General features: G+C 31.2%; 3 protein-coding genes across 7 annotated transcripts in view; 1 reads left to right on the top strand and 2 right to left on the bottom strand.

Moving 5' to 3' along the window:
* Positions 1-9,800, top strand: part of LOC149477610 (muscle calcium channel subunit alpha-1-like) — a 44,902-nt gene extending 35,102 nt beyond the window's left edge. For 2 of the 3 annotated variants that reach the window (XM_089710158.1, XM_089710157.1), the window contains 14 exons: positions 560-735; positions 1,013-1,110; positions 1,263-1,351; positions 1,591-1,731; positions 2,087-2,252; positions 4,064-4,220; positions 4,653-4,764; positions 4,934-5,009; positions 5,512-5,604; positions 6,368-6,408; positions 7,529-7,605; positions 8,130-8,236; positions 8,571-8,637; positions 8,857-9,800. In XM_089710158.1, the coding sequence (XP_089566284.1) occupies positions 560-735; positions 1,013-1,110; positions 1,263-1,351; positions 1,591-1,731; positions 2,087-2,252; positions 4,064-4,220; positions 4,653-4,764; positions 4,934-5,009; positions 5,512-5,604; positions 6,368-6,408; positions 7,529-7,605; positions 8,130-8,236; positions 8,571-8,637; positions 8,857-8,922 (1,466 nt within the window). In that variant the 3' untranslated portion in view covers positions 8,923-9,800. Of the gene's footprint in view, positions 1-559; positions 736-1,012; positions 1,111-1,262; positions 1,352-1,590; positions 1,732-2,086; positions 2,253-4,063; positions 4,221-4,652; positions 4,765-4,933; positions 5,010-5,511; positions 5,605-6,367; positions 6,409-7,528; positions 7,606-8,129; positions 8,237-8,570; positions 8,638-8,856 lie in introns of those variants that run through there. The other variant, XR_016317539.1, reaches the window with a different exon arrangement.
* Positions 9,801-10,485: 685 nt separating this feature from the next.
* On the bottom strand, positions 10,486-10,908 carry LOC149477609 (uncharacterized). Its single transcript, XM_089710448.1, has one exon. The coding sequence runs from the start codon at positions 10,906-10,908 to the stop codon at positions 10,486-10,488; it is 423 nt and encodes a 140-aa protein (XP_089566574.1).
* A 3,994-nt stretch (positions 10,909-14,902) lies between these two features.
* sv (paired box protein shaven) overlaps positions 14,903-15,213 on the bottom strand; it is a 92,792-nt gene continuing 92,481 nt past the window's right edge. For all 3 annotated transcript variants that reach the window (XM_089710274.1, XM_089710276.1, XM_089710277.1), the window contains exon 12: positions 14,903-15,125. In XM_089710274.1, the coding sequence (XP_089566400.1) occupies position 15,125 (1 nt within the window). In that variant the 3' untranslated portion in view covers positions 14,903-15,124. The remainder of the gene's footprint in view (positions 15,126-15,213) is intronic.

The raw sequence follows: 15,213 nt of genomic DNA, 5'->3' as shown, positions 1-15,213 counted from the left end.
ATTAAATAAATAAATAAATCATTTATTGCATAAAACATGGTACATACAAAGATATTAAGATCAAAATTATAGAACACTAGCTTCGCTCCGCGGTTTCACCCGCGTGGCTCCGCTTCTGTTGGTCTTAGCGTGATGATATAGATGTAGGTATAACCTGTAGCCTTCCTCGATAAATGGGCTATCCAACACCGAAGGAATTTTTCAATTCGAACCAGTAGTTCTTGAGATTAGCGCGTTCAAACAAACAAACTCTTCAGCTTTATAATATTAGATTTATTAAAAATATTTCATGAAAAGATTGTTAAGCTTGTACTTAGAATAGATTATCTATTCTAAGTACAATTATTAAAGTATCTTATGCTATATAATAATACTAGTGGTCCGCCCCGGCTTCGCCCGTGGTACCTACATGTTTAAACTATCCTATCTCTCAAGTTGGATCGAACTGCACATGGTGTGCGAATTTTATTATAATCGGTTTAGTGGTTTAGGAGTCCATTGAGGACAAACATTGTGACACGAGATTTATATATATTAAGATGCTATATTATGATGCCAGGAGAAGCATGGCAGGACATAATGATGGCTCTGTCACCAAACGAAGACGAGCATCCCGGAGTACCGGTCGCCTGCTTCAGGCCTGATGGAGACAATTCCACATTCTCTGATGAAGGATGTGGAACCCGCCTCTCCTTCCCTTACTTTATATCTTTCTCGCTGCTTTGTACGTTTTTGGTAAGTGCTTTTGTTTTAAAAGGAGGTAGTTTTAGTGGTGCAAATTTAATTTCTTTTAAGACACATTTGGTATTTAGTGCTTTGTTAAATTCGTTATTATTATTTAGATAATAACATTTAACTGTTTTATAGGTATATTTGATTTAGTTTTGAAAGAATTTGATTTAGGCTGTTCTATTTGTTGTTCTTTCGAAATTTTTAAATTGGAGAAAAACTCTGTGATAAGTATTAACATTATATTATTATTTGCGATGAGAAATTAAATGTTGTTTTTAAGATTATCAACTTGTTCGTCGCTGTTATTATGGATAACTTCGATTACTTGACGAGAGATTGGTCTATCCTGGGACCGCATCATCTTGATGAATTTGTAAGGTGAGTTTTCGATTACAATATTCATTATAATTTGTTCAAAAATGAACTGCATTTTATTTGAAACGCATTATTGTTCAGTTTCCTATGAACTAAGAATTTGTAATTGTTATAATGAATTTACTGTCTATTTCTTTTATTTGTATCTTTTATAGATTGTGGAGTGAGTACGACCCGGATGCCAAAGGACGTATCAAACATTTGGATGTGGTAACATTATTGAGGAAAATCAGTCCTCCATTGGGTAAGTAATATTATGTTTTGGTAGGTATTTTATTTTAGCTTATTAATATTCATTAATTAATTTTGGAATCAACTTATCATCTGATAAGTCAACTTGGTATCAGCCAATTACAGTTCCTTCACCTCTTTTTTTTCAATAAATTTGTTTTCAAATTTTAGTGTTAAGTAGGTACGTTTATTTGGAAAAGATAAGACTGTCAAAATACATGTATTTTCGATATATTTATATAATAATAACAGGTTTCGGCAAGCTATGTCCGCACCGCACGGCTTGCAAGCGTCTCGTTTCAATGAACATGCCGCTCAACTCCGATGGTACTGTTAACTTTAACGCCACTTTATTTGCTGTTGTACGGACACAGCTGCAAATTAAAACTACTGGTAAGTTTATTTATAGGAAAACTTTTTATTTCTTTTTCGATGACGCAATGGTCGTTAATATTGGTGATATAGCTAAGGAAATAGAAATAGAAGTGAATAGGGTTGAAGACAATGACAAGTAAGTAAAAAATGGTTAGTAGTAGGTAAAATATCATTAGAGAAATGATAGGTAATAAGAAGTTGCAATTTAAAAGGGGATATTAAAGAAATTACGTTAAAAGATGACATTGAATGCAATTATATTACATTGCAAAATAATCTTAAATTTGACAGACTGTGCAATTTTAATGTGTATATCAATAGGTTTTGATAAAAAATTATCTTATCTAATGCAAGATTGTTATTTTTCAAACAGGTGTAATAGACGAATGCAACACAGAACTGCGTTCTATCATCAAAAAGGTATGGAAGAGAACATCTCCCAAACTGCTGGACCAAGTGGTCCCTCCACCGGGAGATCCTAATGAGATCACGGTCGGCAAGTTCTATGCTACCTTCCTCATTCAGGACTACTTTAGACGGTGAGTCTGTAGAAATAGATTAAAATATAAATATAGATTTTTCATGTGTTTTGACTTGTAAAATGATTATTTAAATGGAAAAGTCATCTAGGTTGTCAATTATAAACTTGTATCCTTTGTAGCTGTTTTTGTGAAAATTTAAACCGAAGAATAGTTATCTAGATGGAAAACTGTAGAAATTTTAAAATTTTTCTAATGGCAGTTATTTCGATTGCAATTGATCGTCAAGATTAAATATTGCGTCATTTCCTATAAGTTTAATGTTTTGATTGAATACTTCCTGATCTTTTTTATGTCCAATCTGTTTAATTACCAAATTTCATAAAAATTGGTTAAGTGTAAGCGTAATCGACGGGTATTTTCCAACGACTTTAGAAAAAAGACTTGTCAACTATTTTTAAGTTCAATTGTAACGAACGAACGAACATAGGTTAAAATAAGAAGTATAAAATATAAAGCATTATAATGATGTGCTTATTGATGTTGAAGTAAATGTATGTCGCCAAATATTTGCACTGGCATGACGTGTAAAATATAAATGCACAGTAGATAGAGTAGAGTAGAATAGAAATGAAATATACGTTGTTTAATGAAAGTTTACAACAATTAATGACAGTTAATAATATTCAAACTAATACAGTTGTAATGATTAGAGTAACAAACAACAAAATATGTAAAACAAAAAGTCTATTCAGCTTTATTAAAAACCGTTTATCAATGAAACAGAATATGACGATTTGGACTGAGTTGATAATTTCTGTCATTAATTGTAATTATAATAAGAAAGTAAGTGGTATAAAACAGGCAATACTAATATTATAATATTCTATTTTATAGGAACCATGCGTAAGTCAACATTTAAATTTTAAGCAACCAATGCAATTTTTGCTGTAATTTTGCTTTGTCCTCGGCATTCTGACGATAGCCGAGGATGTTGCTTAAAGATTTTACAATTTTTACCTTTTATAGTTTTTGATACTCCCTTTTTATAATTCAAACAATCATCGGTAATTAATAATTCTAAACTTTACACGTAGAGATGAAATCTTTTTTCAATTACATCCATGTACAATAATATTATAACGTGTCTATAATCCAACTAATTTAGGATGGTTGTTTGATTTCGGTTAGTTTTCTTTTTCAGTTCCCTAGCATTCCGAATTCTGAGTTTCATTTGACCAGACTTGGTGCATGATTTAAATCTTATTAATTCCAAAGCATGTTTTCTCCACGCATAACTGTTTTTGTTCCTACAATCACTCGCTTTTACAATTCGCACTTTTTTCATTTTGCTAGCCCGTTTTATTGTTTTAGCGTGATTTCGGTGTTTTTGAAGATTTGCATGAGAAATCCACTTGTTATCACAACTGGCTTGGCTAACATTGTTAAATTATTGAGTTTACGTCGAGAAGACATGTTCTTGGAATGTTTATTTTGGATGAAGTTGCCCTATGTTATTTTGAATGATATGAAATTTCTATTTTATTGCAATGAATATGCGAAGCATTATTCTTGAGTAGTTGTATTATTTTCAGTTTGTTATGTGAGTTTGAGTTTGTCAGGATGGCGAATAATTAATTTGTATAAACCTAGTTACTTGCATTTATTTAGATAGATTCTCATATCGGCATTGGCCTATTTTCAAAATTATTATACCCTCTTTATTAATTGGCCATTTACTCCAATATTTCAAACTATTCAAAATCGAAACTTATAGCTTCCATTGAGACATCGACATCACATTGAACATTCGACCTAACAAACGGTTACTACCAAATCACAATGCTAATGGCAAACAACGCTATCCACAGATTCAGGAAGCGCAAAGAGCTTGCGGCAGCTCAGAATAACCAGATGACCTTACAGGCTGGTTTGAGGACCTTGCATGAGGCGGGTCCTGAACTAAAGAGGGCTATATCGGGTAACCTGGATGAGATTGTTGGGGAGACTGTGGAACCTATGCATAGGGTAGGTTGAGTTGATTTGCTACAATTATCTTTTATTTATTTTCATAATGAGCCTAGTTATTAAATTATCCTAATTTTTCAGTCATTATTGTCAGATGTAAAATTGCGGTCTTAGGAATTAAATCAATCTTCTTTATTGCGTATTACAAATCAAATCAATCAAGTCAAACCTACGGGATTTTCAAATTTAATTAAAATGTCCTGTCCAGGATTTTTCCAGTAAACCCATCTTTAATAGATTTTTTAATAGACTAGGTACATTTATTATAAAATTGGTCTCATTCTATTATCACGCCGGTGAAGGTCAACCTATATTCGGATCTTAGACCATTATAATAATTATGTTTGCTTATATTTCTTTAATAGGGTCTTTGAATATATGTGTTCTATAATAATAGTATAGTGAAGATTGAATTTGAAATTTATATTTCAGCGTAATCACACACTATTTGGTCAAGTTTGGACAAGTATAAAGAAAGGACGCGGCAGTTTCTACGCACCGCGCAAAGTGCCAAAAACTATGGTTAAATCTAAATCCGCTAATGGTAAAGTATTCACTTATAATTTAATTTTTTCTAAATAAACTTTTTCGAAAAATTGAAATTTGAAGTTTTCTATTCGAGTATTTTAAAATAAATGAATTAGATGCTCAAGAAGGAATAAAGAGAAATATTTTTTCATGTTCTTTGGATTTAATTTTGAGTATTTTTGTAGGTGACAAGAATATGACTCTAAGCGTGATGATGCAGAGGGAACTGGGTATGGATGGAAAGATTCCAGAAGAGGAGAAGTAAGTGATAGACGATATAAGACACTAAAAGAAGAAACAAATAGTTTTTACAAAAATACATAATGAAACGTATTAATTACAAAAATAATGCATGCATAAATGTTGCTATTCTGTTTTTATGAGAACTTTATGAGCTTCAAGGTGTATTCACTATCGCTAACAATAAGGTATCAAGTCAATGATAAGGTAATAAAATAAACAAAAATGAAATAAAAAGCCTTTATTACTTCATAATTAAGGTAATATTTATTTAAATAAAAATTATAGCTCTTAGCATTTTTTTTACGTACTTGCTTTCCGCCCGCAGTTTCTCTGACGTCAAATGGGATAAAAACTATCCTTTATAAATTTCAAATGACCCTCTATGTGCCAATTTCATGAAAATCGGTTCGGCAGTTTTTGGGTGTAGGAGTAACAAACAAACAAACATACAAACTTTCGCATTTATAATATGAGTAGGATATAAAGCGAAGAAGGCATATTAAATTGATAATTTCCTCAGTAAATATGATGAGAACAGTGATGGTGATGAAGAGATCGCGATGCAGCCGCTGCTTCACGGAAAGGACTCGGAGAGGATCTTCAGGGTTATCGAGTAAGTTCTATTATCTAGTTAAATTCTGTGACTTTCCCTGTGTTTAGCTCTTTTTATTGCATTTTCTATTGTTCGAATAATTTTATGACTTTTTCTATGTTAAGCTCTTTTTATTTTCTAGCTAAATTATGTGGCTTCTATGTTAGATATTTTTTTAGGTTATTTACATTTTTTTCGGAATAAAAGTTTTCTCAAAATCAGTTAGATTAATTAATATGGTTAATAGTATTATGTATTTATATTGTATCGATGTCGTATTTAAAATCATGGCACATTAAAATAATCTGCATGTTTTGAATCTTTATACTAATGCCGAGCCAAATAAATTTTGCGTGAAAGCTCTATATACTTATTATAAGAATTGTATAAAAGCGCATCTATTTATCATACATATTTTAAGTTTTAGTATTGCGCCATCTAATGTTTAGGTATTGAATTAAATATTTGCTGGAAGAGCTTTCAAAGCTTTCTCCAAGGTGTTTTCTTATAAAATATGTAAAAGTTATAGATGGCGTTGTATTAATAGAATGCACTCTAGGGAATGGAAGCAATACATATTATTTAAACGCATATATAATTTAAACGCATTATTATGTATAGACAATAATAATTATTATTATAGTGGTAGTTATTTGTGGTACATTTATATGTGAAACATTTCTCTTATTAAAAGTTACGTTCGTAAATTCAGCAAAAAAAAAATATTTTTTCATTCAATCTTATAAAATGGCATTAGTATAAAAATACTTGGTAATGTTTACAGAAAAACATCCAACGAACTTATGAAGAATATGAGAAACAGCAGTAAGTTTTTAGTGTGTTTTGATTGTGTCATGCATTTATTTTATACATTTAAACAATTATGTATTAGAATTGTTTAATGTGTATATAAATAGGTTCGTAAGCATGGTGCATGATTGAGTCTAAAGCATGGATTTAAAAGCATGTTTTATGAAAAACTATGCTATCAAAATATTTCCAGTTTTAATATGACATAATAAAATCTATGTGGGATCAGGTACGAGATACTTACCTATTCGTCAATGTATTAAAATTAAGGTAAATTGTTTAATCGAGGGAAGAAAATATTTATTGTTATGTATGATTATATAATATTTAATTTCATCCTTCAAATTTAAGGATATATCAATTCAGATAAGTTGCTTTTGTAGGTACCTTACCTTACCTACCTTACCTATATCTGTAAATATGCTGCTAAAACTATACTTAGGCAGGGCGGTCTTAAAACGAAAATTATATGTTAGGAATGCTCGAAGACTAAATAACTAGGTAGTGATTATATCCAGGAGCGCTATCTTAAACGTTATAAGCACTATAATAATTCAATTAAAGGCTATCTTTAATTCATTATTACCTATATCTAAGCTTTTAAATGCTAGGATCTTATTTTGTACGTGAAACTTCAAAGATAACAGCATGGGCTGATGAGATTATGATAAAATATGCATGCCTTTTTGCGAAGAATTTTTAAAAATATGCATCTATATGACTCTACTATAATATAGGTTCACCACTCTAACAAAAATTATATTTTATTTTTATACTAGTACATATATCTATACTATGTTATGTATGAATTCTTGTATTAAAATTTTGTAAGCACGCTCTGGCTCTAAATAACAAAATTGTTGTGCAGTGTGCTAAGTTAGTCTGTACTTGTAGACGTTTCGTAAAAACTTTATATGGAATGATTACCACAAGATTACGCGGTCTTTATTATGCCTATCCCTTTTGTTGAATTAAAAAGAAACGATTACATATTTTAAATGAATGGAGACCCTAAAAATCCATTTCCTTTTTTTTTGGTTTGGTTTTGATTTTTGTGTACATTTGAATTTGCGTGTGGTTTTTTAACCATTATACAATAATAATGAAATAAACATGTTTTTTATACTTACAACAGATCGTGACAATATGCCCAAACAGACAAACAACGTGCCTTATTGTGTAGACAATCCAGCGGAGAATCTTATAGCTCGGGTGAGTTTAATATAAAATAGAATAAACTGAATGTATTGTGTAACGTTATAGCTTAAAACTTCTGTGTTAATAACTGGTATTTTATTGCATGTTTTTGTTCCCAAATTTCAAATATCCCTATATAAATTTTATAAGTTAAGTATAAAATTTTATGTTCGAATCTCTTTATTTATCTACTTCAATCATCTATCATCATACATAGAATAACTTTCTACACTTCATTAGCTTAGATACTTTCAGGATCTTATATTTTGGGATAGATTCTATATTTCAGGATCCTAAATTTTTAAATTATATATTTCAGCATCCTATATTTCCCGAACTCTACATATTTTCGGGATCCTATATTTCGCGAGTAGAGTTTCTCCTACATTTCTGGACCCTATATTTCGCGAGTACAGTTTATCTTGCATTTCTGGACCCTATATTTCGCGAGTACAGTTTATCTTACATTTCTGTATCCTATATTTCAGGTTCATATATTCAGGGTAGTAAATTTCGGGATCCTATATTGTATATTGCAGGTGCTAACCGAGCAAGGTCTGGGCAAGTACTGTGACGCGGAGTTCCTGCAGAGCACCGCGCGCGAGATGCAGGACGCGCTCGACCTCTCGCAGGAGGAGATGGACACGTACGATGTTTCACATTTATTTTGTTATTTTTACCATATTTCTTTTCAGGTTTTATATTTATATAAATCCGTTTTTAATGTTGTTTTTTGCCCTTCTTCGCTAGTTATTTAGTGCGTAATAAAGCTGTAAGTTGAGTAAAATTGTTCAAACATCACGTCTGTAGTCTTTACGAATACTTATTTCATTTATTATCATAATAACACAATATCTCACAAATTTTTCTATAGGTACATAAAAAAATGGATTAAATTACTAACGAGTTCAAGTTCGATACCGAAAAATAAATAATGGATGTATATTTTTTAATGTTCTGAAATAAATTTTATTTCACAGCGCCGCTAATCAAATAATTTTACAAGAGCGCAACATGATGAGGGATCCGAATATACACAGCGATGTGGTAAGTTTCTTAGGTTTACTTATTAGAAGTAATAAGTAATCTAGGGTATTTTCTCGATTTTAAAATTGGTTATCTGTTAGTTAAAGTCCAAAGGGTTTTTGAAATAAAATTACATTTTCGTATGAATTGAATATTTATAGATTTTGGCAATCCTGACCAAACCTGTTTTTAACCAATACCTACATACATATAATATTTATTTTTTGTTATTTTTTCCAGGAAAGTATACTCTCACGGCAGTACCATCCCTTCCACCAGCCGGCCATGCCCCCCACAGTGAAATAAAGCATTTTTTTATATTTTTTGGCGACATTTTCCGCCCACGTCGGTTGACTCCACGTGGGTTTGTAGCTTTGCGCTTTCAGCCGAGCTTCGGGCGTTTGGAGATTTTGTACATAGTTTTAAATATATCTAAAGTAAAATAGTTGTTTTATTCGTATAGGAAATATTGTTTATCTGACGGAATTGTGCTATTTGTAACGGATTTTTATGGAATACGCTGTTTTGACAGATTTAAGGTTGAAATTTTAAGGTATTTTATAGGAAAAATTCTGTGGAATTATGAAATATATAGATGTATGTATACATAGTATTGAGTGTAATTTTTTTATGTTCATGCATTTTTACAAGGTTGCTACCGTCCTGTAACAGTTAATGCTAGGCGCTATTTATAATATTTTTGTATTTAAATTGTTTGAAGGGAAGTTATTATTGGCTAATAAATTATTCGACGCGTTTATTTAAAAATATTAAAATTTATAAGCATATAAAATATATAACGTGCTTGTTATTGAGTTAGAGATTTTAAGAAAATGGCGACGTGCCTTATTTATAAAACAATGGACTATGCACTCTATTTAATGTATAATATTATATTATTGTGAAAAATATACAATAAGTGCCAAAGTATGTATCAATGATATTTATTTGAGTAGTCTTTTAATTATAATAATGGCTACTCCACGGTTTTCCAAAATGTTTGTTCGTCAGGTTTGTAACCGTTTTATGAAAAAAATCGTATTTAAAAACGATTAGATCTTTGAAATTAATAAAACTAGTCATGAAGTGCTTGTATTTAAGTGTTGTATTTTTAATAAATCGTGTATTTTGTATGAATATTATATAATAATTGTTATCCAGGAAAATAAAACATTTTAAAACTATTGTTTCTTTTATTTATTTCCAAAATTTAATACCTTGTGCTAGGTTTTTTATTAACTTACCTATAGATTTAAAGATAGCAAGAAATGTGTAACTATGCAGAAATAAGCATCATAGAAATATTTTACCAGTTGCATCAAGTCTTATTTTCGTCCTCAATAACTTCATCTGGTTTCGTACTATCCTTAGCAATGATATTACTAATTTCATCATCATCATCCCACAGAATAGCGAAATTTCGTCTTATAACAGAAAAAGTTTCTGCCACTTCCCCAGAATGTGTATAATTAACTAAATCATCTCGTTTGTTCTCGAAACTTCGAGATTTTTCTGCTAAAGGGTAATCCATATCTGCTATCATAAGAGGATATACATGACTTGTAGTTCCAGATTCTTCTAAATCTTTAGAACTGTCTTCAGGAATATTTATTTCAGGCTCCGTTTTATCCGCATTATTGTACATTTCTAAAATATCTTCTTGCAAACGCTTGATCAGGTTTTCTAAATCAAATATTTTGCTGTCTATATCTTGAGACGATTCATACGGTGAGTCAGATATGATAGGCGAATTGATTGCCAGCTTGCGTGTATTTATAAAATCTGTTTCTGTTTCCTTGTTTAAAACATCCCTGAATCTATCTATATGTGTGTCTACTTTCGAAGGTCTAGCGTCTGTAGTCCTATCCATCATTCGTAGTATCGTCTGTACTTTTCTTTGCAAGCGGCTAGGCTTTGCTTTCGTTTCTGTACTTCACAGGGGTCGGGGGGTGGTGGAGGCGGTGGGGGCGGGGGCGGGGGTTGTTTCTGGCAAGGGTGTGGGGGGTCCTGATGTGCGGCTGATAAGTCCTCGATTGCGTCACACCTAGCTGTACCTGTCTTCTCGCGTTCTACGACACAAACTACTGGCCGATCAGAGACTGTGTAAGGCGGGTTTTTAATCTTTTCTATACAGATGGCCAGGCACGGCGGTGGCGGCTCTGGCTGTATAATCGGTTTTGGTGGACATATTTTGATACCTGCTTTCTGCTTCTGTCTGATGCGTTGGAGCTTACATGGGTCCGGTGGTGGAGGCTCGGGGACCGGTTCGATGGTACATTTCTTTATGAACATTTTCAGTTTACGGATCCATTTTGGGGTTTTAATTTTGGATGGTTAGTTGCCAGAGCCGTGACATCCACGTCAGTATCTGTCTGAATTAAATCTTCTTATTTTGCTGTTTATTTTTTATTGAATTCCACCAAATAGTTTACAATAAGAAGTTAAGTAATGTGTTTAATACACATTACTATTTAATTCATATATGTAATAGAAATAGAATATATTATTATGTAAAGATGTACTCCTTTACAAAACGTACGCAAAAACAACTGGACGGATTTTGATGAATTTGTTTTTACTCAACTAAACTGAAACTTTCCGAAAATTGTAAGCCCGTATTTTCTCAGCTTTTACTGGGTACTTACTGCTAATTTATAAAAATCATGCAGCTATGCAATAGGTACCTAAAAATATTCATAGCTTTTATACTTAATTCAATAAAACAACTTCGCCATATTATTTCATAATTTATATACTCAGTATAAAAAAAAATCTATTGATATTGATCAAGGTTTTATCTTCAGATTTTAGCGTATAGAACATTCAAACAAAAATTTGAAATACATAATATTTTATTCAATAATGAACTATTTTGTCTAACAAAACCTATATGTAAATTTACGATAAAAAGTCTTATGATTCGCATTCATCTGGTATCTCAAAACCTTCTTCATTCGGAGTTTCATTATTAGCTGGTTCAGATGCTACACTAGTTGCTGATCCCTTCTTTCCGTATCTAAATATTGAGCAAATTTTATTGGCTACTGATTTAACTACACCACTATGAACTGGAGTTATTTGGTCTTGTGATAATTGTTTCGGTGGTGTTGGAGCTGGAATATGAGCCACTTTAGGCGGTGTAGGAGGTGGTGTGGGCACGTCGTATTTTGAACTCCTATCGGGCTTTGGAAACGTCACGACATCGAGTAAATTCTCCATTCTAAAACTGTCGCCTAATGAGGAAAAGGATTCGCTAACTTTAATATAAATTTGTTCTACAACTTGTGACGCCGTTTGGAATATATCTGTGCTTGTACCAACATCATCTATTTTGTTATCAGTCAATTCGGTTTTCATTTCATCGTTACTTTCAAATAGACATTTGGTTGCTGAACACTTCTTTTTCTTCGATCGTTTGCAGCAAGACTCGTTTGACTCAGTATCTTGCGCGTGTGTTTCGTCATTTGTGAGGCCGAGATGTTTGCAACTGTTTGTTGCAGCAAGACCTACAACCTCTTTTGTTTTATTATACATCTTACAAATAAAACTCCCTACTGCGCCCGTCATATTTGCTAATGTCGCACTACTGGATTCAAGTTTTTCTTGAACACTACTTTTCTTAAGTGGACAATCCAATGAGCCTCTTTCCTTGAGTCTATTAAATGGATAGAATATCGTTTTCTCACTAGGATCTTTAGAGGGTATGTATCCAATTACAGTTTCACAGTGGCTTTGATCCCTTTTAATTGTTTTAACTGTGTCCCGTACACACTTCGTGACACACTTCTTTAGTTTGCATTCATTCGCTTCTTTCATAGTCTTGTCGCAAATATTTGGTTTTCTCTCGCATTCCGTCATAGGCGGGGGACATTTTGGTCGTTGAACGCAAGGCGGTTCGTTATTACAGCAGCAGCAAGTGTCAGATTTTAATGGTTCATCAGGACACTCTGCGCTCACTGAACAACTCGCTTCTGGTTCGTCTTTCGGTCTACATCTACTTCTATTATTTGTATCTCTAGGACTCATAGCTTTTTCCTCGGGACAAATTATTTTACAAGATTGTGCATGGCCAATATCTTTATCTGCAGCGACAACTACAAAATCATTTTTAGCTTCGATATAGTTTGAATTATTCGAGAATTTCTCCAGATACGGACGTAACACTTCTTGGCAATAACTGTAACGTTCAGAAAGCACGGTTTTTAATATTGTAAGAGAATTCGATTCCTGTACGTTAGATTTCTCGTCTTTTTCACATCCTTTTATGGCTTTCCTGGTTTTATGTTGTGGTTTTATGTTGTCCGAAGAATCACGTACGATAGTTACACTCGTTTGCGTATCTTTATCACAAAGCGAAGGAGTTTGTGAGGATCCTTCAAAGTCTTCAAAGGATATGAAATGTGGGATCATAATACATAATAATTTAAGTAGCGTTGATCATATTTTATTTTTATTTCATGCACTGATTTTTACAATAATTTGCTATTGTTGAGACATTTTATGTGAATGTGTCATTTTGATAATTATAAATCTTGTTGACAATCATTTATTGATTTCAATATTTGAAAGCAAAGAGATTTCGAAAAAAAGTATTTGCATTTTGTGGCACTTTCATAACCACAGTAACTATCGTAATATGTGTAAGTATTTAATAAAGTGAAATTTGATGATGGGTTTTTACAAATAGGTACCTATGATAATGATATAATAAAAAATAGGTTAATGGGTAAAAGAAAAGACTGAATTATATAAACTCATATGCATTTATTTCGTACTGGTGCGTTTGCCTTACAAATATACTTAGTACAAATTAAACAAAACTATGATATTTTACCATAATATTACCTGATCACTAATAGATATGCTCTGAAGCAATATCAAGAGTTCATAACATAAATAGGAAACAATATTTTGTTAGAAATGAGTAAATTATATTTAGATTTATACTTTCTTGGGCAATTGTGGCAAAATACGAAAATGGTACGGATTTACTAATAAGAAAGAATTTAAATAACTGATTAATATGTTTAATTGATAAAATATAATGTTGTTTTGTCTTTGAAAATTCTACATAAATCACTAATACTGATTGAAATTATTATTGTGAATTATTACATGCAATACTAAAGAAAATACGAAAATTGCCCAAGAAAGTCAGTCACAATATCTCTTTGGCGATAAATTATTGCTTTTATTATTTATTGATCTAAAATACAACTGATTTGCGAAAAGACGATATCATTTGTCTTTGGCGTAACTCTACACTGTATGCTTTACTTTTGAAACAAAACATATATCTTTAATTATAATAATATATATACACCATGGTTCGTAACGGAAGTTTTATCACTATAAATTCATTATTATTTACAAATAATAATAATAAATGAAAATGGACGGAAAACATTCGAAACAAAGTAAATAAATATGTTTTAAAAACAATACAAACGTAACTAGAAACTAATGTTTATAAAAAAAATAAAAAAAAGGGGAAAACACATAATCTCATTGTAATTTCAAGAAAATCTACACTTATTTGACTCATATATTAATTTGTTCAGCTTATGTACTTATATATAACAATATAAAAATAAGTTAACTTATATAAACAGTTGATATATAGATTACTTGTGCTAAGACAGCTTAAAGAACAATATTGGAGTAAGACCAGATAGAGTTCAAACTAAACTTTTAAGTACTTTATTCCTCTTTAGATAAACTAAAGATGTATAGATTTTTCACTAGGAAGATGCTAAAAACTTTGTGAAAGTCAATCTCTATACCGATCTTACGCCAAGCGCAAATATTTTGTTACTATGAGGTAAACGAAAAATCTAAACTATTAATGACAAAATGATAAACATTTATCAGTAATTTATTTACATTGATGATAACTTTGGCTCTCTCGTTTGAAATTTAACTAAATATTAATGAGTATAACGTTAAATCTAGACAGAGAAAGCAAAGAAGCTACTGACCTCCATAGAACGAATACAAATGAATTAAACATATCGAATTGTACATTATTTGTCTATTATATTGATGTAACAACTAATGGTATTGTGTTTGAAGATGAGCTAGAAATATAATTTCTAGATAAACTGAGAACTTCAATTTAATTTATGTTAAAATAACTGATTTTAAACATTCTCACATTCAAAATAAAAGTTACGTTCAAGATTTTTAAAAAATATGTAGGTTATAAGAAATATTATTTTTAATTCAATTTGTATATTCATCTCATACATTATATAATTTTGTTAATGGATTTTTAATTTTGATTGTAATTCCACATAGTTATATTTCAGTTGGTCGCTTCCTAAACTATTTTTTTTCTAAACACAATTCCCATTAGTTGATAAATCAATGATCTATAATATAAATGAGTTCTAAAGGAATGGATAAAGGTAGTTAACTAAAATTGTCACATTAACTTTAATTAGTGTCCATATCACTTAGTTTCGTTGTGGCTCGCCGATAGCTATTGCTCGCACGGCGTCCGTTGATATCTGTAATAAATAAATCATTTAATTAATTATATATATGAAAAATGAATATGAAAAAGCATAAATTTCTATATTTGTATCTGACAAATTA

Source organism: Colias philodice, chromosome 24 (genome assembly GCF_061535455.1).
Source record: "Colias philodice isolate Cphi_HAF_F1 chromosome 24, ilColPhil1 Martin Lab GWU primary, whole genome shotgun sequence".
Taxonomy (NCBI): Eukaryota; Metazoa; Arthropoda; class Insecta; order Lepidoptera; family Pieridae; genus Colias; species Colias philodice.
The sequence above is the reverse complement of the archived record's forward strand: the minus strand, read 5'-3'. Positions and strand labels throughout refer to the sequence as shown.